A 26122-nucleotide genomic window follows, 5' to 3' on the forward strand; every position below is an offset into this window, starting at 1 on the left:
CCCCCCACACGACTATAAATAGTATCATTTGTAAAAGTACACCTTTGCATAACGCTGTATCCTTATTAACGTATAAGAGAATTAAAAAAAGAAAGAAATGCGGACCAACTTACGACAAAGAATAGCTTTAGTAATGGGAACAAAAGATTGAAAGTGCATCTGAAATTCAAAAATTACATTAAATCCTTAATTTGACGATAAATATTTTTTTTGACTGACCATGTCAAACCATACCATACTGAAAAATAAAATTACATAAAATCAGTAACTAATGATGCATTCAAACTAATCACCAACATTATCTCAGGAGCACAATATTTTTAAAAAACAGCAAAACAAATATATATAAAATGATTTTTTTTTTTTAATCAAAGATGATGTCAGGATTAATGGCTACAATGAGCACATTTTGCAAGGCACAGCTTTTCGAAGCGAGGTTTGAAGCAGGACACAGCAACAATCGGCTCCTGCTCAATGTGTTGCTGGGACCTGTATTTTAGTTTACTGAAGTAGCAGCAAAGCGGTAGCACAAAGTGGCATAATTGTTGGCACGTTTTCGCTGAAAAAAAAAAAAACTCTTGCAGCTTAGCAGCATGATTGGGGTGTAATGTCTTTAACTCATACGGGACCAGCCAATTCTGGACCAAGTCTGAAAAGACGTTTAAAAACGTCTCTGGGAGTGAATGAGTTAAGTGACGCCTTAATTTATTTGGCTTCATGCTTTCCGCTACCAACATCACAGTGAAGCCAAGTGCTACATACGCCTCGTCTTATTTTCTCCCTTAGAATGCTCCCCGCGCAAACTCTACCAATGACAGCGCCACTGCCCCCTAACGTAGTGGAGGTGCAACTGCACGATATTTTAGGACAGTAAAAAAAATTTTAAAAAGCATGTCCCCGAGGTCAAATGCGCCCTCCTTGACGGAGCCTGGCGCCCCCCTGGGGGGGCGCGCCCCACTATTTGAGAAACACTGCGCTAGAGCAATGACATCATCGGAGGAGAACAACACTGTTGGCTGCATCATCTGTCTGCATGCGGCCACGTTTATTGAGAAGTGCCACCACCATGCATGCCGCGCAACGAGCCTCTCACCTGGACGCACTCTTGGGATTCTCCACAGCAGGTTCGACGACGTTGGCGAGGCGGAGGAGAGAGACGTGCACGCCTGTCAGTCTTTCTGTCTGCAAGCCTGTCTTACCCCTCTCTCTCTTTTTCGCGCTCTCTCTCTCTCTCTCCTTCTCTCTCTCTCTCCCCTCCGGGCGTGTGTTTGAGGAAACACCCCGATGCTAACCCGAGAAAAACACCACCACTGCTGCAATGGCCGAACGCTCGTGTTTGGGAAAACACCTGACTAATGAGGCATTTCCACGCCTACCCGTGGTCCCATCGTATCCATTATGTAAAATAAGGCCATGTGCAATTGTGCGCACTGCGATGGATGAGCGTGCGCGTCAATGTGGAAACGAATCTCGTTTCAAAGGAAGTTGGGAGGAATACAGTTTTTTTTCTCTTTTTCTGCTAAAATCCAGCAATGGGGGTGAGGATGAGACAAACCGGCGCGATGCATGGGCAAAACGCGCATTTTGTTGCAACACGTGAACGCCCTGCAAGAGAGGGAGGAGCCTGGGAAAACCCCTCGCCGTCGCTCTGCAACAGCGAAATGGAACACTTCCCTTCAGACAACAAAACCACCGTGCGCATTGCACGCTGAGCACAACATCGGCATAGGCAGCCCCGCGCATGCACGCTGATCGGGGGGGGAAATAGCGAGGGGCTTACCTACAATTGGGCAAAAAGGCAATCGAACACAATAAAGAGTGAAGTTGCAAGGAAATTACATCCGCCGTGTCGTCCGGGACACCCTGAACAGCCTCGCTTCCACGAGAACTTTAATGTGTGTGACACGCATGATGAGATCACGAAGGAAAGTAGCTTTTAAGGAGTAAAGCGATTTGCAACGAGAGCGTTGAAACCCACTAGATCAGCGTCCCTCACGGGTGGGAGCGCAACACACGCAGGAAAACAAAACAAGCTCACCCCGAGTTGGTTTCTTGATACTCGCGGGAGTTGTTTAGCCAATGGCCTTTATAACGCACCTTTAAAGCGACGAAAGAGGTTGTTCAGCTCCGGATTTCTGCCTTCACCTTCTCCCCTCACTTTCTATTGCAGGAAACAGACAGGCCCACTGACGTCACCGGGGGGTCCCTTCCCCGCCTCCCAGCCACGGGGTGTCCACCGGAGCCAGCGGGAGGTTCGTGATGGCCGCAGCGCCCGTGACTTGGGCTCATTCGCCCCAAGCTAATACTCAGACATGTTTCTTTCATGTTTCAGATTAGGTGTAAAACACAAGAAACGTTACATATGAGCCATAGAAGCGCGTGTCTATCGTCCTAATGTGGCAACACAGTGACATGTCGTTGTACGTACACCCCCTTGGCGGAGCCACGTCCTCTCTCTCTTTCTCTCTCTTCGGCGCATAGTTTAGGCTTGACGGTTTTCCCGGAGGTTCCTTGTTGTCAGGTCACGTTGTGCCCCTCCGCCACCACCGCCCGGGCTTTCCCATGCACTAACCCGCAGCAGGAAACCGACGGCGGGCCTTTCTGCCTGGATTGTCCGGAGGGAAATACTTACTCGCAAACAAGCACTCGCGTTTAATAATGGCGTTTGACTGGTGAAAGAAAACGAAATAGCAACGGTGCGCCTGAGTTGTCTAGATGTGCTTCCGCCATAAGATTAACTAGGGCATCTCTTATGGATTTTAAAGTCAATATTCAGTCCTTTTCTATCGTTTAGAACAGCGATGCCCAATACGTGGAATGCGATCGGCCGGTAGCGAGGTGCAAGGGGGGAACCCCATCCCCCCCCCCCGACCCCCCAAAAGAAAAAAAAAAACAATGTGTCTGTGTGCGTGTTATTAACATGATATAATTTTGTGTAAGTGCACACGGCATGCTTAGCATCCTATCAGTCTCAAAAAAAGTATTAAAAATAAAAAGTAAAAAAAAGCTGGTCACCTTTAGCTTACAGTGGCGCGTGACCTGTTAGCGGTCAGTTGCAGCTTGCGATCAATGGTCTTGCTCTATATCTTTTACTGTTATTCTCATTCAGAGTTTGTTTCACGTACAATTCACTGCACACTGGCAAAAAATGGGAATCTGGGAGAAGCATTTTAAAACGGTACACGTGAACTGCGATCGTTAACACGCTGCAAAAGTGCGTCCCATGCCTCCGCGTCAAGTCTCTACGAAGGTAGGCAGGGATTTGCTTTTCACAAACTTTTGTGTCTACTTTATAGTTCTGGTTCGTTCATCTTTGGGGCTGTTATGGCTGTTGCTCATCAGTGCGTGCATATGCGCGTGTGTGTAGTAAATGGGTCGATCGCGGCAGGTTGGTTGATCGAAAAGTAGATCTTTTAATCAAAAAACATTGGGCACCCCTGCTTTCGAGTTTTAAATGACCATGCTAATTTCCATAACCAGATGGAGAGAAAGAGTCCTCCATAGTTACTCACACCCCCAAACAGAAATTGAGTCCAGGCCAGGACTGAACACTGGACTGCTGTGCTCCCCCCCTTTTTTTTGCATCGTGACGTAATGTTTTTATTTTCATCTGCCCGTGTTCCTTGCTTTATGCCCACCATGAGTTGGCCCCGCTATGACACATCACAGAATCGTAAAGGTCAGGCTATTTTTTGCTCAACAGTATGGGCTCTTGTGAAATGGCCGTTCATATCGTAATTATATTTCACCGAGGCACCATGCGCGCTTTCACTTAGCGGCGGGTTCTAGTTTATGTGTCATAACACTTGATTCAAGTGAAGAGTTTGGGCTACATGTAACACGATGAGACAATCTTGTTCAAATGAAGATCATTTGAGACTTATTTATTGATTTGATTTTTATAGCATTGATTGTACCAAGTTGTGAAAAATACAAATGCAAAGCAAGGGACCTTGCAGTAATGTGTTACCGTTAATAAGTGATTGTGTGACAGCCACCCACTGTCGCATTACAGGCTTCCTGCAGACTGCAGAGTGGGACTTGTGGCTCACTTTGCACTTTATGACTCACCCGCTTCAGCTAGAACGACTTGAAAATAGCTCATTTGAATGGAGAAACTTTTTATTTTGATATTTTACGAGCGTTCCAACAAGGCTCTCTTTGTACTCTGAGATCCACGCATGGATGCTGATTTCTTTATGCGAGTCCGAACGAGGGACGTCGATGACTTTATGAGTGTGCCTCGGACTATCTCAGATGCAATCAAATATAATTATCTCAACCGACAAGGGTTGTTGCAGAGGTTTGTCACTGATGACAAATGTGTTTCTTTTTTATTTTTATTTTTTCCTCCACCGCCCTCATGCTGTCTGCACGCCCACATCATAGCGGCGATAGTTTTATCATTTACAGTGCGGGAAGAAAAAGCACCGCAAGGAGGGGGAGAGAAGAGTGCAACGTATAATAGCGGAAAAAGACGAATTGAGACCAAAAAAAAAGACAATTTTGTAATATTAAAACACATTTGGATTGAGCGAATGCATTAACTTTTGTGAGGAGAAACTTTTAGCGTGATTAACGTAGCTTAGTCGGACGTCCAAGGTGACTATTTTTGAAAGCATTTTGACTGTATAGTATTTTTTGGTACATTCCAAAAATTGTTATGGTTGCAGTGTTGCGTAACTGCAGTTTATCTACTGTGAAGACAATGGGTCGACAAAAGCCTATTGTTATATTAACCACCTCACTGTCAGTGAGTTTATTGCATTTAGTTGCTTAGTTTTGAGCTCTCGGGCGAGATGCTGACGTTATGCAGGGTTTGCGGTTTGAACTTGAGCGTTTTGGGTGAGATCAGAGCTTTGCTCAAACTTCTGTTAAGAACAACAACAACAAAAGTATGATTTGGGAAATACAGTACTGCAAATCTGCTGGTCCACGTGCAGAGGAAAAGATGTCGGGCGGTTCACATATTTTCCTCTCTTCCCAGAGTCGAATGATGGAAAACATTCTCTTGACCCAAAAACTCCTGAACTTGAATAAGCCTGGTGTCAATGCAGTCACATCATCAGCGTGAAGTCATTTTTAAAGACAGGGGGGGGGGGGGGGGACTTTGTGCTGCATTACAATCAAGTGAATGACAGTCATGTTAATAATATCCCGAACAACGTAAGCGCAGCTGCCCAGCAGAACAAACAGCCGCTTGTGCGGAAGGAAGGCACTTGTGATCATGTTCATGTGTGCAGTCATCATTAAGGTTTTGGCACTTTTTGTAAAAAAAAAAATCTGTTGTTCCAAACAGAATGCTTGTGTCCTGATTCTCTTGGCGCATATTTGGGCGTTTGGATAAAGTCTGACGCAAAGGCGGAGTTCTTTATATCCGTCCGTTTCCTCGAGAACGGCAGTAAACACCTGATGTAAAACAAAGCAAGAACCGCCGCATGACACTGCAATTAAAAAAAAAAAAAAAAGTCCAATCAATGGGACTATTTCTGATGATTATCGTGGATTTGCGAGGCTACGTCAGCTGTTCTTATCGCCATCTGTCGTAATAAAAAAATGATTCTATGAGCTAATTAGAGGAACAACACTGAAACTGATTGCAGGTTGAAATTGAACTGCAGCGTTACAGCCATTTTGTTGTTTTTATTTTTTTTGTTTTGTTTCCGTCCACGCTGTGGGGAACACATTGCTGGATGCCTTGTTTCCACAACACCGTATGATGTTACATAACTGAGGCTGTTGCCTTGGTAATGCTCAGACTCCTCCCGCCCGGGTCAACCCCTCTCAAACACACACACAGCCATATTGATGCTCCGGCATCAGTACATTTATAAAGAAGAAAGTGATCTTGCAAAAATGATGGATTATGGCGGATGGATTTTTAGCATAGCTTGGATGGTTGCATCGTCACAGGATGCTAAATGGCGGATGGCGGCGTATGTAAGATGACTAGGAGGGATGGAAAAAGATTGTGTCGAAGCCTATTCTCAATTCAAAAGCCCAGGTTAAAAACATAGCTGCCATTGAGGCAGTCTGAAAGTACCCCCCCCCCTCCCCCCACCCAATGCCACACTTAAATACAGTATACTGTATCTCGGAAAAAATGGAGCTGAGGTCATTCCATTTTACCCAAGTGGTTCACTCCAGACATTCAAAATATGCTCTTAGGAAAAAAAAAATGTAGTGCCTTTATTTCGGGCGTCCTCAGTTGACCCACATGTCTTCATGTTGTATGGCGCTTTGCCTCATTTGGGTGACAGGTGAGCTGGAGCTGAACCCAGCAGACTACGAGAAAGAGCCATTGGACTGGTGACCAGCCAAGTGCGGAACATGTATAAATAAACCAATCACACTCCGATTCACACCCAGGGGGCCAATTTAGAGTCGAAAAGGAACCGAACATACATGTGCTTGAAGTGTGAGCTGAGTTTTCAACCGAGCACTGTTTTGTTTTGTTTTGCTTTTTAAGAGCAGCCCGATTTCAGTGTCAACATTTCCAGTGATGTGACCACGGGGAGGAAAATTCCTGCTGTTGCAAAGGCCTGGCTTTGCTAATAAGGGAAAATGCTTATGTGACAAGAGCCTGTTGGCACGCCATTTTGAAATGAGGGGAAGGAGCAAAAAGGAAGTCATTTGAGTCCAATTGGGGGTTGGTGGGGGGGGATCAAGTTGTATTTCATGTGTGCAGCGATGGTCTTGATGTTTTGGAGTTTTACCGAGCTGAGAGGTGCTTTTTTTTTTTTTTTTTTTTTTAAAGTGCATCTTGATAATACAACACAAAATTAGGGGTGCGCATCAATGAGGCTGCGATAAAAATATGCATATATGTATACAGTGCACTATATCTATATGGATAGATATATAGACAGATAGATTTAGGTATATATAGATATAGATAGATAGATATAGATATGTATAGATGGATATAGATGTGTATATACACACATACACTGTCACGCTTGCATTATTAGTTTCTAAGGGTGTTCCTAATGGAGCATCCAGAGAGTTTCAACACAGCCCATTAAGTCCGTTAATGCCAAGTCTTCATAATAAGCATCAACTCTATCTGCTTGTTTATACTTGAAATGCCTGGAAAACATTTGCAGGAATGGGGGCGGGGGGGGGGGGGGGGGGGCACAAGACACAAGGAAAAATCTCGTCAGCTGCATTGTTTCTACTTTTAAGACCTTCTACTGGAAAAAGAAAAAAGGAGGAGGGAAGCGAGAGGAAAAAGAAAAAAAAAAACACACTGGCTTTGTTGGAAAAATACCGTACTAGTCCGGGAGTAGAAGAAGAGGAGGACTCAAAAGTCGCTCCCCTGGCGCTTCATCCGTCAGCTGATTTATGAGTTACACATAGCACTTAATAACCTTCTCTTGTCCTTGTGTGCTCAGGCTCTGGGGAATGTCATGGCGGTGCACGGCCCGGGGGCTGAGAAGAAGACCCGAAGGCCACGAGGCCATCTTAGAGAAAAAGCCTCCTGCAGCCACTGCATACCATGACATGTCTCGGTGTGCCATGCCTCATTGTTCTTGGGTGCTGCAAAAGAAAACACAAGTAAGTGAGTTGTAGAACGTTGATATTATTCATGGTCTTTATGGGGTTGACTATCACGTCTGCGTTGGTTATGTACATCATTTGAATTTAAATTACAGTGCCTTCCCCCAGCTGACTTTGGGCAAGAGGTAAGGTTCACCCTAGACCGGTTGCAAACCAATCAAAGGGCACATTCACATACCTACGAGTAATTTAAGAATAGAGTCATCGCATAACTTAATATGCACGTTTCTGGAATGTGGGAGGAAGCTGGAGAAAACACAAGCATGGCGGAGCGTTCACGAACATGCTGCGATAAAAGAATGATGAAATCATTCTTTTTGGTCTTAAAACTAAACATTGAAACTGTTTATCCATAAACAAAAAATCCACACGACTACCGTTCTGCATTGCCTGTACATTTCACTATTTACATATCTACATGTCAAGATATCCCACATAAGAACATTATGGATACTGTATTGTTCAAAACACGTTTGCGCCCCCTGTGGACAGAAAGGGAATATACGTGACCATGCACCTGCTGCAGTATTGTTCTCTACCCGAGAATTGTCTTGCTAGCAGCAGAGAAAACTCATTACAATGCGTTACTTTTACTTTGCTACCAAATATTTGCTGCCGACATCGATTAATGCACCGAGCGCATGTTTGAAATCAATTGAAAGTTAGACATCTCACCGCCGTCAAGTTTCAGGAACCTTACGCTTCCCCACTACCCTTCATAGATTGAACACTGCATAACGGCGATGAAAATCCCACCCCAAAATATGAAGTGATGACTTTTAGGGGCTTGCTGTGGTACAAGACCTACCCCCTTGAGTTCAGTCCCACGTCCATGAATTATACATGGCTCGCGTCACACCTCCCACGCAGCCTTATGTAATGTCATCCACGCGTGTGGAAGCGTATGCATGTGCGCGCGTCTTCGTGGATTTATTTATAACCAGACTGGGATTGAGGGGAGGGTGACTCATTCTGTTTGCTCTTTATTTTTACCCCACTATCTTGCCACCCACACGCGCATCCTATCTCTGGGTAAGAAAAAAAAAGGACTTTCACCAATGTACCAAGTTGGTTTACAAATTGACATGATGCCTGAATCTATAGATTTCATCCAGTATCAATCAATGATTACGAGTGGGCCAGCAATCACTCTTTGGCTGCCTAACAGGAAAACTGCAGTTCTCTTTGTCTTATTTGCTCTTTTACTTGCAGTGCAACATAGTAAACGACACAGATTTGCGCATTCCTGATGAAATCTTGACAATTGCAACACTTTTAATTCGCCAGCAGGTGCAACGACCTAAACCAATTGAATTCCTCAGGGGTTGTTTTTTTTTTCTGTTGCAAGGCAAATCTTGTGCTGTTTTAATGGACATCGGGGGCAAAGGTCTCCAAAGTGCCGCACAGCAGAAAATGGATGGGAAGAGGCGGCGACGTTGTTTTTGTGGCGCCGCAACAATCATTAAGAAACTAATGATCGCTTTTGAAATGAACTGCTTCCCCATAAACGAGGCCGCTTTGGACAGCCGGGTGTTTTTGCTCATTTGCTGGCACAGTTCCCCCCAAATAAGGGCCAAGCGTGTTTGCTTCAAGCTGTCATTCGTCACTCCCAGTTGAAGTTGACTGTTTAGACTATCAGATTAAACGAAATGGAATTACACTTTGTCCATTCGATTTAAACACTCAAATCATATCATTTTGTCCGCCAAGTCCACTATCTTAACTCGTTCACTCCCAAAGACGTTTCTAAACGTCTTTTCAGACTTGGTCTAGAATTGGCTGGTACTGAATGAGTTAATTGCGCTGCTTCTCTTCCAGTAGACCGCAGTGTTGCGGCATAATGTTACTACGCCTAATTTAACGGCTATTAGCGTGAATTATTCACTAATCAAGGCATCAAAAAGAATTGCTTTTCAACCCGCGATATGGCTCCGACACAAACGTTTGAACGGCTTCTTTCGAATGCTAAAACTGTGTTTATGTTTTATTACATAATCCTACACCTGCCTTCGGAGCTCTTTGCTCAGCGACCTCTAGACTCTGCCGGCCATCATTGTCACATTCTTGCTCACTAGAACTTAGCTAAGCGTTTGAGGAAAGGTCACCGTCGCCAGCGAGCAGAGTGAAAGCAAAACGGCTGAGATGAAAGTGCCCGCCGTATCCATCACCCTGGTTCACCGAAAGCCGCGGGACGGCTGCCGCCGCTCAAATGAGCGGCGACGTCTCAGCGGTGGCTTGTTACCGCCACAGACATCGGTGTACTCCATCAAAATGTCAGGGCAACAGGCAGGGCAGGAACGCCGGGATCGGGGGGCCGCCAGGTCTGCGGGGGGGGGGCCGAATGCACAGCCGTCATTGTCTCCCCTCCGTTTTGAAAAAGGCCAGCGTGCCTTTCCGTCGCATTTAGCCTGACATCCAAGCATTATGTAACTGTTCTAGTGGAGTACGTCGACTTTTGACGTGTGCACTGTGAATCCATTATTGATGAACAAGAAGTTGTTTCCCCCCCTCAACATCACAACTCATCTGGATCAAGAAAGCCCCAGACGCCTCACAGTTACAACTGACACAAACACATTACGTAAGAGCGCAGCAGAGTGCGCAGAGGAGGAAATCCTCTGGACCCGTAACTTTTAAAGTAGTCCACAACTCTCTGAAGGCGGCGTGATGCTATCTGAGCTCGGACACGAGGCCAGTCTTATCCTTCCGATGTTAAAATGTGTCCGCAGCACCCTCCATGACTCAGATCGAAGATTCTTATCACAGAATCGTGGTACTTTCATCCCTCAAAAAGGGAAATGGGAAGCGTTTGACGGGGAGGGGAACAAAAGGAAAAGCAATCCATTCTCGAGACACAAAGGGCACTTCTACAGCATTTTTAAGGAAGAGACTCAAAGTTAACGCACAAGCATTCAGGATTTATAGTATTTTGTTATCGTCGATAGTTAAGCATCATTATAGATTTTTATTTATTTATTGTCTTTTCATCAATGCATTGACAGCCCGCGTGAAAGAGGCCTGGATTTTTTTAAATTAATTTTTTTGTCATTGGCGCGCCATCGGAAACACTGCCATTTTTATTTTTATTATTATTATTATTATTTTCTAAGAAGGCATTGTTAATTTAGTGGTTCACATAGTTGACTTTCATGCTGCTGCCATGGGATCAGTTCTCACGGCACCCATCAGATAACTGTCTTGTGACCAAGTGGAAACCACCCTGGGTGTTTTGCAATCCCAACATAACCCTCAACACAAATAAAGCATTTCAGAAAATGGATGGAATTACGCAAGGATTCATCAGACTGCATAAAACAGCCCATTGTCCAAAGCATGGTGTTGGCTCTAAATTATATTTAAAACAGCAGCAAATCATCACTTTCATCTCGAGGTGATCTCGTCGGTGACAGTGCTGTGCAGCTCCAGATGAGAGCAGCCCACGGCACCTTCCGCGCCTCAGGTGAATACATGTGACTAATGTCTCGATTTAGAAGACATCATCACCTGCTTGTAACCGATACTGACTGTCAAAGTGAGTGATGGCGTCTCAGTCCGACAATTGCCGGAGGCTGAATTCGCCGCGGGGCTCCTCGCTTAGGGGGGCGCACAGCCAGCACCATCGGTGAAAGAGGACATGCTGCCCTCTAGTGTCTATTATTGAGAACAACATTTTAAAACGCTTTTACCGTCTATCACCAACACAGCGACGCAAATGATGAAATAAGAACGATTATCACCGCGGTTACGCTTATTTCTTACCACAATACAAGAATTAATTTAAAAATACATCTCTGGCTCGTGCCTGGGGCTTAGCGTGGACTTTAGCCAACTTAATTCGCCGCGTAACTTCATGACTATGCAGAAATTCAATCGCAGAAACGATCAATAACATTGGTAAACGGCGATTTTTAATCAGAGAGGTGTCCGCTGGGGAATAATATCATGGAACAAATTACAATTTAGGGAGTAAATGTTGGACAGTGTATGTGATAATGTACATCACTGGGTTAATGCGGATTCCAAATGACCTTTCATCACTGTGGTGAACAAGTGGTCAATAAATGTCTCCTTTTCGGTCTCATCCTGGAGACAGTGAGTTTTTTGTTTGTTTTTTGTTTTAATAATCATCCTTTGATGATCTTGGTCTCACGACAAGAGTCCCTGGTCACTCGCTAGTCATTGATAAAGGAGGAACCCCGTTGACTGCCAGGACCTTCCATTGTATCAATCAGACCGAAACACTTACTCAATAGACCAAATCTAAATTTGGATCAAAGGAAAACAAGGCCGTGTTTGGCCTTCATTTGATCACTCCTCTCCGGCTTTACTCCGATTTCATTGTGTTGCTGTCACTGCGGGAAAATGTGTCGGACATTCCAGGCCGGGAGGGCCGGGAGGGCCGGGATGGAGGTTTGCTCCCAAAGTAAACGCAGACACAGAGATCAGAGCGAGGTCCAGACAGCCGGCGCTGCTCTGACAGCGGGGCCGGGTCTCCGATGGAGCCCCGGCCTCGTGGACTGTTTGTCTGTTGTCTGCTCTTTACATACTGTACATGTTGAGCGACTGGAATCAAACCACACAGCACAAAGGCAAAGTCAATAATGTGAAGTGATCTGCTGGGTCAAAAGACTTGGCCTGCTTCCAGTCATTGTTGATGTGGTGTTTTTGTACGAAGCAGGCATGCAGTCCCCTTGTCTGCACTCATGCTAAACTTTTGAGTATTTCCTGAGACGGAAATAATCAGACAATAGCAGCGAGTGGCCCAGCGGTCAGTAAGAGTGAGATCTGTGTGTGTGTGTGTGTGTGAGGGGGGGGGGGGGGGGGCGATAGCATCAAGTCTAGCTCCTCTACTTTATAATTTGAATATGCAAAGCAGCAGAGCAGATCAGATTTATTATCAATGTTATTATTGCTGATTATGAAACTACCGCCAGCATAGTTTGAGTGGAAGGCAGACGTCCAGTCACACAGCGTAAAGACAATAATAATAATAATTATTATTATTATTTATAAAGAGTCAATCCTCAGCTGTGATAATTAAATTCAATCGCATTCATTTAAATCCTCGTCAGCTTCTCGGCGCTGTAATGTCATCACGTCCCATTGCGGAAGTGTTTGGATTCCCAAGAAAGAAAAGGGAAAGAAAAAAAATAAATCATATCCTGTCTGAGAAAGTTCGCCTCACGGCTGGAATAGCAACAAAATGTCAAAAGTTACAAGACAAAACAATTGTGCGTGGTTAGCAATTGTGTTTCGTTCAGCCATGGAGTCTAGGGGACAATCAAAATGTTTAGGGAGGGGAGTGGGAGCCCCCGTCCGCCTGTCATCACAATGTTGATCATCACGTATTGGGATTTTTTTTTTTTGAGTCTCATGCCACCAAATAAAAACATCCAATTTCCTTTCGCCCGACAAAGACAAAGCACAACTTTTCTTTTTGTCTAAAAATGGTCTGCTTTGGAGGCAGGGTGGGCACGTAGAGCTAATTTAGGAGCCAAGAGGTCAGGGCCTGATGAAAATGTTTGGGTTCATGTCTGCACGTCAGCCTCAGAGCTGCCAACAAAAAGCTGTGTGCTTATGTCTACTCGATAGGTGCGGTATGATTGGCTGGCTACCGGGTCCAGGATGCACCCTGACTATCAATGAACTACTATTATTGAAAACAGACTTGGACGTGGCCGAGGAAAAATAAAGTATTATGGGCATATCAGGTTCCAGATGGAAATATGAATGAGATGGTGAGTAGGATGGATGGCCAATAAAGACACGGCCTTTGTTTTGACAGGGTGACAGCTGCTGGCCATTATTGAGCATGCGCAATAGTACCCCCCACCTGCCACTGACAGAACACAGCGGCTGTGTCCAAACTTGCAGGCTCCGTCCGCGTCCGGAAGTGACGAAAATGCGGCCTTTGGAGAACCCAGCCGGTGAAATCGGACACGGTCAATGTTGCACGTCAGCCTTTTGGAAGAAAACTAACGAAGCTGTTGCCAAATTGTGTTTATTCGAGGAAAAGAGTCACAATTGGACAAGGCGAAAGATGGATAGATAGATCGCGTGAGCCAACTGGAGCGTGTTCCCGAGGACGAGATCAACCGTCTGCTGTGTATCGTGCTGGATGTGGAGTACTTGGACAAACGCGTGGACGACGCCGACACCAAGTAGGTCTTCTCCCACTTCAAAGTAAGCGTGTTGATTGTGACGTCACTCAAGCGCGACCGCTTTTGACAAGCGTTGTGGCATGTGCATGAAAAGTTGGTGTTTTTCACAAGCGAAACGAGTAGGAAAGAGGAAAAGTAGTATTTACGTGAGAAAGGCGAGCTACAGTCGATCCCCTTCTATTCGAGCTGAAGGAGACAGGAAGAAAGAAGACTGGAGCGTTGTAACAAATAATAGCACCAGTGGCCATTTGTTTTTATGTCCCTCCGATGTCGAGTTGCATTAAAAAAAAGCAAATGGCAATTTAACTTCCTGGGTGGATTGTAGCATCAAGCTGAGAAACTATTTTTTTAAACGTGCCTTAGTTGCTCCTGCATATACTGTAACGCTGAGTTTGCGTTAATGGAATGCTTCAATCAAATTTGCTGAGTTAATCTACGTGTATTAGACATGTTAAAAGGTCCCTCGGCATATTTTCTCAATCATCGGACTAGAAGAGGTTTTATTGGAGGAGAACCGAAGCTTCGATGTTCACATCGTACAGTGGTCCCCTAATCCGTTAAAGATTCACAAACCCCTCAAAATGCGTGCATAATGTCTTTAACAATAAACACAGCACTCTGATATTGTACAAAAAAATAAAAAATAACTGATGCTATTCGTTAGCCTGTCAACAGCATTTTGCATTCTTTGATAGCATTTGGTGAAATGGATTGTAATGTGGCAAAGATTTCCGGTTGTTATGAATACAGAATATGTAACTCTTTGGTTTTATGTTTAGCTTGACAGATAACTTCAACCGGGAGTGGCAATCAACAGCTTGAAGCCACATTGAAAAATTGTTCACTATCTGACAAATTCTAAAAAAATGTTTTTAAAAACTTGTACATCAAGTCACTTGTATCTCAAGGCACCACTGGACAAATAGCTTACTTGATTTTTCCACAAAAATAAAACAGCACTCAACACAGGTTTGTATTCGAAAAAGATTTTTATTTCAACTAAGAGTTGATATTTACAAGGAACAATTTGTCCAGAAATAAGCCATTGTTATAAATATCAGTTGCTTGGCTGGTACAAAACGTTGATTTAAAAAACAACCCCCGCCCCAAAAAAAACATTGTACATCATCTACAAGTGCCACTTTGGGTTTCGACCAACATCGTCTCTCGTTACGATTGTCCGGAGTCCATTCACACGTCAGCGTGTAAAGACAAAGACAGAAAGACAGAAAACTCGTCTCATGGAAACGGGCTAATGTGGCATCTGGGGGGCATTTTGTTGGCTGATGGGACAGCAGGGGTTAACAAAGGTGGGCATCGTGCAGCATTGCAACAGCATGGTTCAATACTTAGAAAGGATTTATTATTTCTGGGTGTCTCCTTACGATATTGCAGGAGAGGCCAACACACAACCACAACTGTTTTTCAAAACTGCAGAAGGTTCACCAGGAAAATGAGATTCACATTTGCCCCCAGCACAGCGCGAAGGCATGTGTGTGCGCTCTTCGTCATAATACTATGGGGCAACATCGCCCCCCTGTACGTGCAGCTCGGGGTGAAAGCATTGGCTCGCACCTTTGCCACAAAAGCAAAATTTTATGCAACCCCCACATGGCTCCGAAACAATGTTTGTTTGTTTATTTATTTATTTATTGGGCCAGTGATTCCCAAACACTGTGCTCTGAGAGACCATCGGTTTGATTTGGTCAGGTTAATTGTTCCCGAAGTGACAGGCAGACAATATAAATGGTCTTCTACTAGATGGCAGTAGGTTGACTTAACCTGCGCCTCCAACCCTGTTGCCATTCATAAAACAAAATAAGAGCTTTGCGTATCACCGCTCACACGCCGAGACAAGATCATCTTTATATTTGTAAATAGACTTGTGGTGGCACATTTGGATGGCGGTGTGTAGTGACATTCTTCCAACATAGTCAAATAAGTGCCTCGGCTCAATAAAGGTCGTGGAAACACTGCTAGAGGGCACCGTTTAAAACTGCTTATTACCTCTTGGGATTCAAGCACAGCACATAAATAAATAGAACCTTGTTGGTAGCAATCATGCGCACTGCAACTGCAGCGTTAAAAATCACCCATATATGAGGAAATTTGCACACGGAAAAAATGCTAATAAATAGATTAAAAATTCTGTGCCAACACAGCAGGTGAGTCACTCGCAACTCTACATTGGTCCTTGAAATAATTATGAAAAAAGACGTTGTCCATTCGAATGGCGGGTGTGATTAGGCTTTCCAATTATAGTTTCACAGTTCTGAATTCATGGCAAACAATGACAGAAAACGTCTCATTTGTCATCGCCACACTTCAGTTCTTCCAATTCAGTGCGATGACGCCCTCTTGTGTCCTATACTGGTAGTGAAGGTGAGCCATGTCAGTTACATAACTCTTGTGAATGGGTGGTGTTTACGAAAGGCACGCCACAAAAAAAAGTATCTAAAACACTGACTCATATCAGTCATGACATTTTGGTACCAATCTTGAAGCAGCAGTTCAAGAAAAAAAAAATACATCACTAAAATGAGACAAGAAATAAAGCTAGTATATCAGTGATACTTTGGCATAAACGCCCATCGACTATATACTTTTGGGTTTGGTGCCATGTGCCTTTTTGAATTTTAGGCCAGCAGTAAATTAATTAGGAAGCCAGTCAACCTTTTTTTTTTTTTTTAATTCAGTGATACAAACTGTTATTTCACCTACTTGAGCTAAAACAGTATCATTCAAGCGTCATCTCAAGACTGGAAAAAAAAAGGATTCCATCACTCCCTAAAAGAAGGCAAGAGTAAATTCAGTGCAAAATGCAAAGTCAAAGAGTCCATTTGTAAACCCCACGAATAAGCCAGCGTCAATTCACCCGACCTTGAAACCACTTTTGTGTGTTCAAGAACAAGCAGCAAGAACGAGTGGCGTCAATTCAAATTTGAATTCGTTTCACTTCAGCTAATGCTAAGGAAGTTAGCATCTTTCTTTGACAGTGCCGTGGAACCACGCTGCCCCCTACGCGTCTGGGATAAAACGTGACGAGCTAGCTTATTCGGGATTTGACAAATCAAACCTTTAGATCTTAATTAAGGGAAATGGGTTTTTGAAAAAAAAAAAAGTAAAAAAAAAAAACAAACGAGAGAGAACGACAGCAGAAGGGCTTAGGCTGAGGACTCTCAAACAAACTAGGCAGTTCATTTTTTAATTCAAAGGTATTTCGTTGTAAACAAAAAAATAAATAAATAAAAAGCGCACGAAACCCACCGTATTGTCTGCACTGTAAAAAGTGATGAGCAGACAGCTGTAGCGGTGCTCCCAAACTTTCCATTCCCAAGCAATTTTTGGCACTGACACTTGTTTTCGTGTTTGCCAAATTCATCCCTCACTTTCTTGCTCGTTGCAATCGGAAAACGCAGCATTAAAGTTGTGCGTTAAAGAGGAATGACGAGGAGAATGTGTGAACGGCGGCGTAAAACCTTGGTGGGGATGAGGAATACTTTCTAGCTGCTCACGGCTGTTTGGGTTATCAGCGCTCAACTTTTTGTTCAACAAGCAAGAGTCGAAAAAGGGGGAAGCCACAGTAGTTTTGACGCTTTGACAATTTCCCATTCATCCCGAATAAGAGGACCCCCCTCACGGGTCACTGTCCACTAAAGGCATGCGGGCCATCCCAGAGAAGCCCGTTGGCACAAAGTTACCTCCGGAAAACCCCCAACATGGCTTTCAGTTCACAAGCTGAGGATGGCAGGCGGCGCGTTTGTCTTGCGCCGAATCGAGTTCCCTCTGAATTTTGCAAACAAAGTGCGCTCGCAGTTGTGCCAGTACGGTAACAAAACGGAGACTTTTGCAACCCAGTCCCAAACGGTCCAGAGGGCCAATTTTAAAGTCTCCTGATTGGCTGCCGTTCATAAAGTCTGCGTCCTTCAAGATTTACCTTGGTTTCATAGTGTGGCCAGGATGCGTGAGAAGGAGATGATGACGGAGAGGCTGGTCTGGCCCACACCTAGAAGCAGAGCCTCCAGCGGCGCCATGTCCTTCCCCGCCACGCGGTACACACCCGCTATCGCTGCGCCTGGTGGCGAGAAAAGGCGCCACGAGCAGGAACCAATTAAACGCAGTTGCCGCCATCACATTTACATTTCCGGCTCACGTTTACGTTATGCATCTTCGTTCGGGATCGTTCGATTACGAGCTCAAGCAACAGCTTGACATGGCTTAAAAAGTGACGATAGAAAGTCTACACACCCGCGTTCAAATGCACAAGTGGTCAGGAATTGGTTCTCTCGCCGACCTCAACACGGGCCTCCACCACGGAATTCCAGTTGCATCTAAATAAGACCATTTCCTTCACCTCTACTTTAGTTACCTTTTCCCATTTGATATTTCTGCAGAGTGGATGTGCACATTAAGAGTATGTGTAGGTGCAGACGGTCAATCGTCAGCACTTCCTTGTTGCTAAACATTAATAATATATCGTCTTGTCTATTTTAGGAGCCGAGCTTGGATCAGTGACGGCGAGTGAATCTTTCGGTGACCAACTACGCATTTTGATTCAGCCGTCGGAGACAATGCAGCGCGTCTGAAAAGGTAAACGCAGAGAGAGAGGGACAAACAAAAATGATAGAGGATTTCAGTCGGGCTGCACCAGCCGCAAATTTCGGTACACCGCCGCGAGAACAGAAGAATGTAATCATCGAAAATAGTCATGCTCATTTTTGATTATTACAAGACTACGACTACAAACTTACAAGCGTAATAGTAAACATGACTGAATCGAAGCAACTGTGTGATTTTTATCTTCTGAATTTTGAAGTCTCAAGTTGCTTTTTAAATCAGACGTAGACAAATTGAAACAAAGACTTTGGTCTCTGGTGTGTCTACCCAACCATCGAGTGTGAAATTAAGCAACCAAGTAAGTTTTACTACCCGCCGATTTTTCAAAGATGTGCTTGTGCAAAACTCAGAGCAAGTTTTGCGTATCGCGACGGCACAATTCCACGAAGTGACATCAGAACCACCATGCCCCATTGACAGGCAGAGGCACAATCAAGTTGTCTGCTAAATGGTAAGCAGAGCTGCAAGGTTAGGGGCGCTAACAGTATTTACCGGCATTAGCTTCAGATAAACGGCACCTACTCGAATGTTTGACTTTTCGACATGATTAATCTCATCACGCTCAGGCGAAATTAAGAATTCAACGTATTTTATGTTTTCATTCGTCCTAATTTATTTGGTGTGAACAAACCACCCAAAAATGCCGAGGCGGTCTAAAAACCGAATGACTTATCACCAAGCAGCTCCGCCTGCACCCATGTCAGCTGCACCTGTGGCAACTGTCATCCGTTAAACACCGCTGAGGTCATGGGGGCGGGGTGGGAGGGGGGAATGAACAGAACACAGAAAATAATGCTTACGACAACAACTTACTGGTGATGACGCCTCCGGAGAGCGAGGCCAGGAAACCCACGCTGACCAGCACGACGGTGATGAGACGGCCCCTCTTGTGGCGTTGCAGCATGACAAACATGAGCAGCCCCACCACCCCGTGGACGAAGAGTGAGGAGAAGAGGCACCACAGGAACACCCAGTACCACATTTCTGACAGGGGAGGGAACAAAATAATAAAATGATCGACGAGCCCTGAAACACGTGAAAGTGTCCATTTAAATACCGATTACCATTAATTAGCATTAGCAATAATGAGGTACCAGAGTTCAAGCCCAAAGTGCAATTTTTTTTTTTTTGCATATCCGTTAAACCGAACCGTTCTATTTTCCCAAGCGACTACGTCTATATTTATTGATCCGGCAATTGGCGGTCGGGCCCAGCAGGGAGATGTGCGCTGTCCGGCATGGATGCACAAGTGACTCTTTGTCCCACGCGACAGCTCAACTCAACTCAGCCAGACAGGAGGCCGACGTCCGAGACGGGACGGAGAGAACAAGTACAAATCAGACGGCGCTTCCAAGATGTATATCGAGAAGCATTCCGTCACGCTCCATCGGGATCTTTCATCTCGATCCGGTTGCACAGGCGCCCAACTGAGCCCGGATGGATTTTCGCAAAGCTCTTTTTGAGAGTTGTCGGCAACCACGGGAGGACCACGACGACCACCATCGGCTCGACTGGCCTTGGCCTTTTAGCCATCAGAACCAAATGGCTGCAAAACCCGATTTTGTTTTAACATCGGCGCCACGACGACATCCATGAAAAGAGCCGTCCGAAGCTATCAACGCAGTTATTGGACGAAAGGCCGACAACTCCCTGTCGCGGATCGCATTACAATGTGCAGGTGGAACGGTGAGTGGCTGACGTTTCCCTGCACACACATTCTCGTTGTGACCCTATTTCAGGTCTTAGTTGGTCATTTTTCACCAGATTGGGTTTGTAAAGGGGGGGTTGGGGTGTCAGGTGGCAGTATTCTACCCCCCCCCCACCCCCTGCGTTGTGCTTCTGCTTCCACGCAGCTCGACAAGCGCTCAAGCTTCCTGCCGACTCAGCATCCCCCCCCCCCCACTACCTCTTTTTCGCTCGTGCCCGACACGTTGCGCAACGCGCAGGATGCGACGCAAGCACCTCGAAAGGTCGCAGTGCTGCAATCGGAAATGACCACATGTCCGGTTCTTTTAATATTCTGCGTGTTCAATGAAATATTTGTGTAAGAAAAAAATCCTCGTTTCCCGAATGCATAGGGGGGAATCTGGCGTGCTGTAATTTTGGTGAAGGGCAAGTAAAAATCTCTGTTGATTTACTAAAACAGATTTTAATTTTTTTTTTTTAATCAAATGCTCTTCCAAGAGATAGCAATTAACATGTGTACCCAATTTTAGAACCACAGAGATCTTCGAATAACTCTCGTTAGTGGCATGTCGCAAAATTGTAAACCAAGTCAGTTGGGACATTTTCCAGCTCAGGCGTCACCCTTGTGAGGACAAACGTTGTACAAGACGGATGGATGGATCTTTTTTCTTTTTTTTTTGTAGGGTACGTTTGTATTTATTAGACATATGTCAGATGTGACCGCTTACCGAGACGTATCTCTAATTTATTAATTTTAGGTGAACAGGGAAAGTAAAAATACTCAATTTCCCATTTCTTCTTTTTTTTTCATTTTTATACTGGCAGTACAGACGACTGAGTCTTTTGTAACTTGGTCTGACAGTTTCATGGCAAGCAACGACTGTCTTGGCTTGATCGTAAATTGCCAGAATGCGAATTCATGCACAATAAAAGCAGTTAAAATGACACTGAGAAAAAGGCATCGATTTTTTTTTTTTCAAGCCTTCTCGCTCGTTGCAAGCGAGACAAAGGGGGATGCACATCATTCAGACCACAGAAGGGTGCACCCACGTCACCAAAAAAAAAAAAAACAACAACAAATTGGCTAGAAATGACATTTCTCGTGGAGCCCGTTGCCTGACCGGGCGTCATTCGCTCCTCTATGGGAGTAATGTCAGCATGTGAGCACAAATATCACCTTACGCCGCTTTATTCCGCTTTGAACGACACTCGCGCGTCCACGACCGAATCACGGATGGCACCTCTCGTCGCCCCGGCATGCATACCTGTGAAGTGCTGCAACGTCGTCCCTTGCACCCAGAGACTCAGCACTTGCTGCACCGACAGATTAACGGAATAATCCCTATTTGTTGACATGTTTCTGCCACCGCCCGCGGTCGCACCCCTCCTTTATCGAGTAGCCGTACTTGGCTTGAAGCGAAGGCATGGGGGGGGGGGAGAGACCGGGGTTGCATTGGCTGTGAGGCGGCTCTCCCCGGCGCGGCTCGCCTCTACCGGTGCCTCTGTTTCGGCTTCGCGTCCGTCTCCGCGTCGGGAAGGGAAGGGTCGCGGGCTGTTGGCTTCATCCTCGGTTGCGGCGGCGGCGGTGGTGGTGTGGAGGCCATGATGAGGATGGCAGTCGGAGCTCAGGCAGGAAGGCGCACGGTCAGTCGTCCTACATCGAGTTGCCCAGCGACATAACCCTTAAAGAGACAGGCGCCCCCCCCCCCTTTTTTTTTTTTTGAAAGAGACGCGAATTACGTGGATATATTTCGCACGAAAGCACCATTCCCGAATAAGAGTCAGGGGTCAAAGGGTCTGTTTTTAGTTTCGTTTTGTTTTATTGCTACCAACTGTTCCTCTTAAAATATTGTGAAGCAGTGTACAAAGGTGTGACTTGGTCTCGGTTTCAACCCCTGGAAAGTTGTTTTATCAATGCCGTTTGAACTCCTGACACGGACCGCCCTCTGCCGGGACGCGACAGTTAAGATAACTGACATTTTTACCGACATTTTGCTCGGGTGGGACAGTTATGGTCATTTGCACAGCACAGCATTTGTAGGCTGAATAAAATAAATGTGTTTTGCTCATGTGACGTGAGTGATATGCAACACCGTAACACTGAACAAGTCAATTCCAACGTGACATGTCACAATACAGTAATATTGAAACGTGGAAACGTCTCTTGGTTTAAAAAGTGACCAGTGACTAGAAAATCTATTTTCCGTGTCGTTAATTTTAATTTATAGCTTGCTTGGCATACTTTGCCTCTGTGTGTTCAGTTTCAAGATATTTACAAAATATATGTGAATGTGAATAAATGTGTTGAAGAAAAATACAATTTTAGTCCATCTTTTTTATTCCTCTGGATCTTTTTCTCTTGGAGAGCGTGACGAATGAATGACGCTTTGAAATGATTTTTACACCAACGTTGACGCCTCTTATCCGTTAGAACTGATAAAGATGGCACAAAGTGCACCTGCCGTTTTGTCACGTGAGTGGGAAGAAATTTATCTGTAATGTATGTTGCACATAATGCACATTTGGCAAAGTTGTACTTGAAGGCAAAGCGTTAGACACAGGGCGCATGCGCATAAATTACGTAGGGACCCGAAAATACCCACGTGACTGTAAATCATCAATTGAATTCACACATTTACAAATTACAAAGTATATCATAAGTCGGTACACACAATTGAAGAGACGTTCGTTTTTTTTTCTGCACAGGCTTTGCAATTAAACCGAATTTAGCCAGTTTCCCGCTATTTAGGTCAAATCCGCAATGAATTCTGATTGATATGCTTCGGATGCGGGCTCGGTTGAAGTGTGGAAATAAGAGCACAAAATTAGACTGCGGCCAAGGGAGCCTCCACTCGCAAAATTAAAGTCAAGTCAGCCGCCACAGCGATTGTGAATGATGTGCGTTACGGTAATGTACCGCCAACGAGTGGCGTTGGCCACCTTCAAAATAAAAGCTTCCCAACGAAGGCATGCAGTGGTTTGGTTTTGAAAATTTGTATAAAGTAATTTCTTGTCTGTCAAGTAACGATAGGTTCTCCCAGGGAGAAAAAAAACAGAACAGCCCCAAGAAGCGTTCTCATATTGAGATGGAAAATAAAGGCAATGGTAATTCGTCATCAATTTGACCTGATATTTTAAAAAAAAGCTATCATCAATTACACCAGAATTAGGACATACTATGGCACCCCACGTACCCAGCCAGACTACTCTAATTCAGAACGGATGCTCCCTTTCAAAATAAAAGGCCTTTGAAATCTGACATACTTGACCTTTTGAAGCCAATTCAAGCAAGAAAAATAAAACAGGCAAATTTTGAAAGTCAGTGCGATTGGAGCATTGGCCATCAGGTGGCAGTATCCGTCCACGTTGTGTTGCTTGTTTCTCCATCGACTGACCCGACTGGAGCGACCAGGACACTCGAAACAAAAGTTTACACATTGTCCCCAATAAGCCACCATTTGAGTATGTACCTGCATTGTCAAACAGCTTTTTTAGTTATTGTTGTCATTTGAGGCTTTTGCATGTATGTTGTCTGTCCACATTTGAAAAGTGAGGTTATGAGTGATGGTTCATTTTCACAAGAGGCATTGCCTTTTTTCCCCCTTCAAATGGGGATCACGTCATTGGATGTTGGAAAGAACCATTGCGGGGCTTTTTGAACCTTTCGATTTTTTTTTAATGTTGAGCCTATTTTATGTTGATGTAAAAATGGCCATGTTTAGGAAGGCATTTTTTGCTGGAAAAAAACGACCATGTATAGTAAGGCGTTTTTAGCCGAACCCCCCGCCCCCGACCATGTACAGTAAGGTGTTTTTAGCCGAAAAAAAATGACCATGTATAGTAAGGCGTCTTAGCCGAAAAAACGCCCATGCATATTGAGGCATTTTTCCCCCAAAAAGCGACCATGTATAGTCAAGCGTTTTTTGGGCAAACCATGTATAGTAAGGCGTTTTTAGCCGGAAAAAAATGATCATCTATAGTAAGGCGTTTTTTTGCCAAACCATGTATAGTAAGGCGTTTTTAGCCGAAAAAAAATGATCATGTATAGTAAGGCGTTTTTTTGCCAAACCATGTATAGTAAGGCGTTTTTAGCCGAAAACCCCCCACCATGTATAGTAAGGCATTTTTAGCCGAAAAAAACAACCATGTATAGTAAGGCGTTTTTAGCTGGAAAAAAACGACCATGTATAGTAAGGCGTTTTTAGACGAAAGAAACGACCATGTATAGTAAGGCGTTTTTAGACGAAAAAAAACGACCATGTAAAGCGTTTTTAGACGAAAAAAAACCGACCATGTATAGTAAGGCGTTTTTAGATGAAAAAAACGACCATGTATAGTAAGGCGTTTTTGCCGAAAAAACGAGCATGTATAGTAAGGTGTTTTCAGCTGGAAAAAACGAGCATGTATTGTAAGGCGTTTTCATCTGGAAAAAAACGACCATGTATAGTAAGGCGTTTTTAGCCGGGAAAAACGACCATGTATAGTAAGGCATTTTTAGCCGAAAAAAAACGACCATGTATAGTAAGGCGTTTTTAGCTGGAAAAAAACTACCATGTATAGTAAGGCGTTTTTAGACGAAAAAAACGACCATGTATAGTAAGGCGTTTTGAGCCGAAAAAAACGACCATGTATAGTAAGGCGTTTTTAGATGAAAAAAAACGACCATGTATAGTAAGGCGTTTTTAGACGAAAAAAACGACCATGTAAAGCGTTTTTAGACGAAAAAAAAAACGACCATGTATAGTAAAGCGTTTTTAGACGGAAAAAAACGACCATGTATAGTAAGGTGTTTTCAGCTGGAAAAAACGAGCATGTATTGTAAGGCGTTTTCATCTGGAAAAAAACGACCATGTATAGTAAGGCGTTTTTAGCCGGGAAAAACGACCATGTATAGTAAGACATTTTTAGCCGAAAAAAACGACCATGTATAGTAAGGCGTTTTTAGACGAAAAAAACGACCATGTAAAGCGTTTTTAGACGAAAAAAAAACGACCATGTATAGTAAAGCGTTTTTAGACGAAAAAAAACGACCATGTATAGTAAGGCGTTTTCAGCTGAAAAAAAACGACCATGTATTTTGAGCCAAAAAAACGAGCATGTATAGTAAGGCGTTTTCAGCTGGAAAAAAACTACCATGTCAGGCGTTTGTAGCCGAAAAAAACGACCATGTATAGTAAGGCGTTTTTAGCTGGAAAAAAACGACCATGTATAGTAAGGCGTTTTTAGATGAAAAAAACGACCATGTATAGTAAGGCGTTTTTAGACGAAAAAAACGACCATGTAAAGCGTTTTTAGACGAAAAAAAACCGACCATGTATAGTAAAGCGTTTTTAGATGAAAAAAACGACCATGTATAGTAAGGCGTTTTTGCCGAAAAAACGACCATGTATAGTAAGGTGTTTTCAGCTGGAAAAAACGAGCATGTATTGTAAGGCGTTTTCATCTGGAAAAAAACGACCATGTATTGTAAGGCGTTTTTAGCCGGGAAAAACGACCATGTATAGTAAAGCGTTTTTAGCTGGAAAAAAACTACCATGTATAGTAAAGCGTTTTTAGCTGGAAAAAAACTACCATGTATAGTAAGGCGTTTTTAGACGAAAAAAACGACCATGTATAGTAAGGCGTTTTTAGACGAAAAAAACGACCATGTATAGCAAGCCGTTTTTAGACGAAAAAAACGACCATGTATAGCAAGCAAACCGTTTTTAGACGAAAAAAACGACCATGTATAGTAAAGCGTTTTTAGCTGGAAAAAAACTACCATGTATAGTAAGGCGTTTTTAGATGAAAAAAACGACCATGTATAGTAAGGCGTTTTTAGACGAAAAAAAAAACGACCATGTATAGTAAAGCGTTTTTAGACGAAAAAAAACCGACCATGTATAGTAACGCGTTTTTAGACGAAAAAAACGACCATGTAAAGTAAAGCGTTTTTAGACGAAAAAAACGACCATGTATAGGAAGGCATTTTTAGATGAAAAAAACGACCATGTATAGCAAGCCGTTTTTAGACGAAAAAAACGACCATGTATAGCAAGCAAACCGTTTTTAGACGAAAAAAACGACCATGTATAGTAAAGCGTTTTTAGCTGGAAAAA

At 44.0% G+C, this 26122-nt stretch overlaps 2 protein-coding genes and 2 long non-coding RNA genes across 9 annotated transcripts in view; 2 read left to right on the forward strand and 2 right to left on the reverse strand.

The window, feature by feature from the left end:
• The window catches only part of hivep1 (HIVEP zinc finger 1), a 40756-nt gene extending 38513 nt beyond the window's left edge, over positions 1-2243 (reverse strand). Inside the window, exon 1 of one of the 3 annotated variants that reach the window (XM_052071445.1) lies at positions 2098-2243. The gene's annotated coding sequence lies outside the window, so the exon portion shown is untranslated. Of the gene's footprint in view, positions 1-1093; positions 1710-2038 lie in introns of those variants that run through there. The other 2 variants (XM_052071447.1, XM_052071446.1) reach the window with 2 other exon arrangements.
• LOC127604441 (uncharacterized) lies at positions 1623-7668 on the forward strand. Its single transcript, XR_007963328.1, has 3 exons — positions 1623-1895; positions 2171-2252; positions 7395-7668. It is a non-coding gene; the product is annotated as an uncharacterized LOC127604441 (long non-coding RNA).
• On the forward strand, positions 7663-20969 carry LOC127604440 (uncharacterized). Of its 4 annotated transcripts, none has more exons than XR_007963326.1 (3): positions 7663-7685; positions 18216-18311; positions 19612-20969. It is a non-coding gene; the product is annotated as an uncharacterized LOC127604440 (long non-coding RNA). The 4 variants fall into 4 exon arrangements; XR_007963324.1 differs by lacking the exon at positions 7663-7685 and adding an exon at positions 12500-13721; XR_007963325.1 differs by having other exon boundaries at positions 18216-20969.
• Positions 14692-21450, reverse strand: tmem170b (transmembrane protein 170B). The gene is given in 4 exon segments (XM_052071467.1): positions 14692-17796; positions 19152-19322; positions 21290-21399; positions 21401-21450. Coding segments are annotated over 4 exon segments (462 nt in total). The 3' UTR covers positions 14692-17665.
• Positions 21451-26122: the final 4672 nt, after the last annotated feature.

This window comes from Hippocampus zosterae, chromosome 7, assembly GCF_025434085.1.
Source record: "Hippocampus zosterae strain Florida chromosome 7, ASM2543408v3, whole genome shotgun sequence".
Taxonomy (NCBI): domain Eukaryota; kingdom Metazoa; phylum Chordata; class Actinopteri; order Syngnathiformes; family Syngnathidae; genus Hippocampus; species Hippocampus zosterae.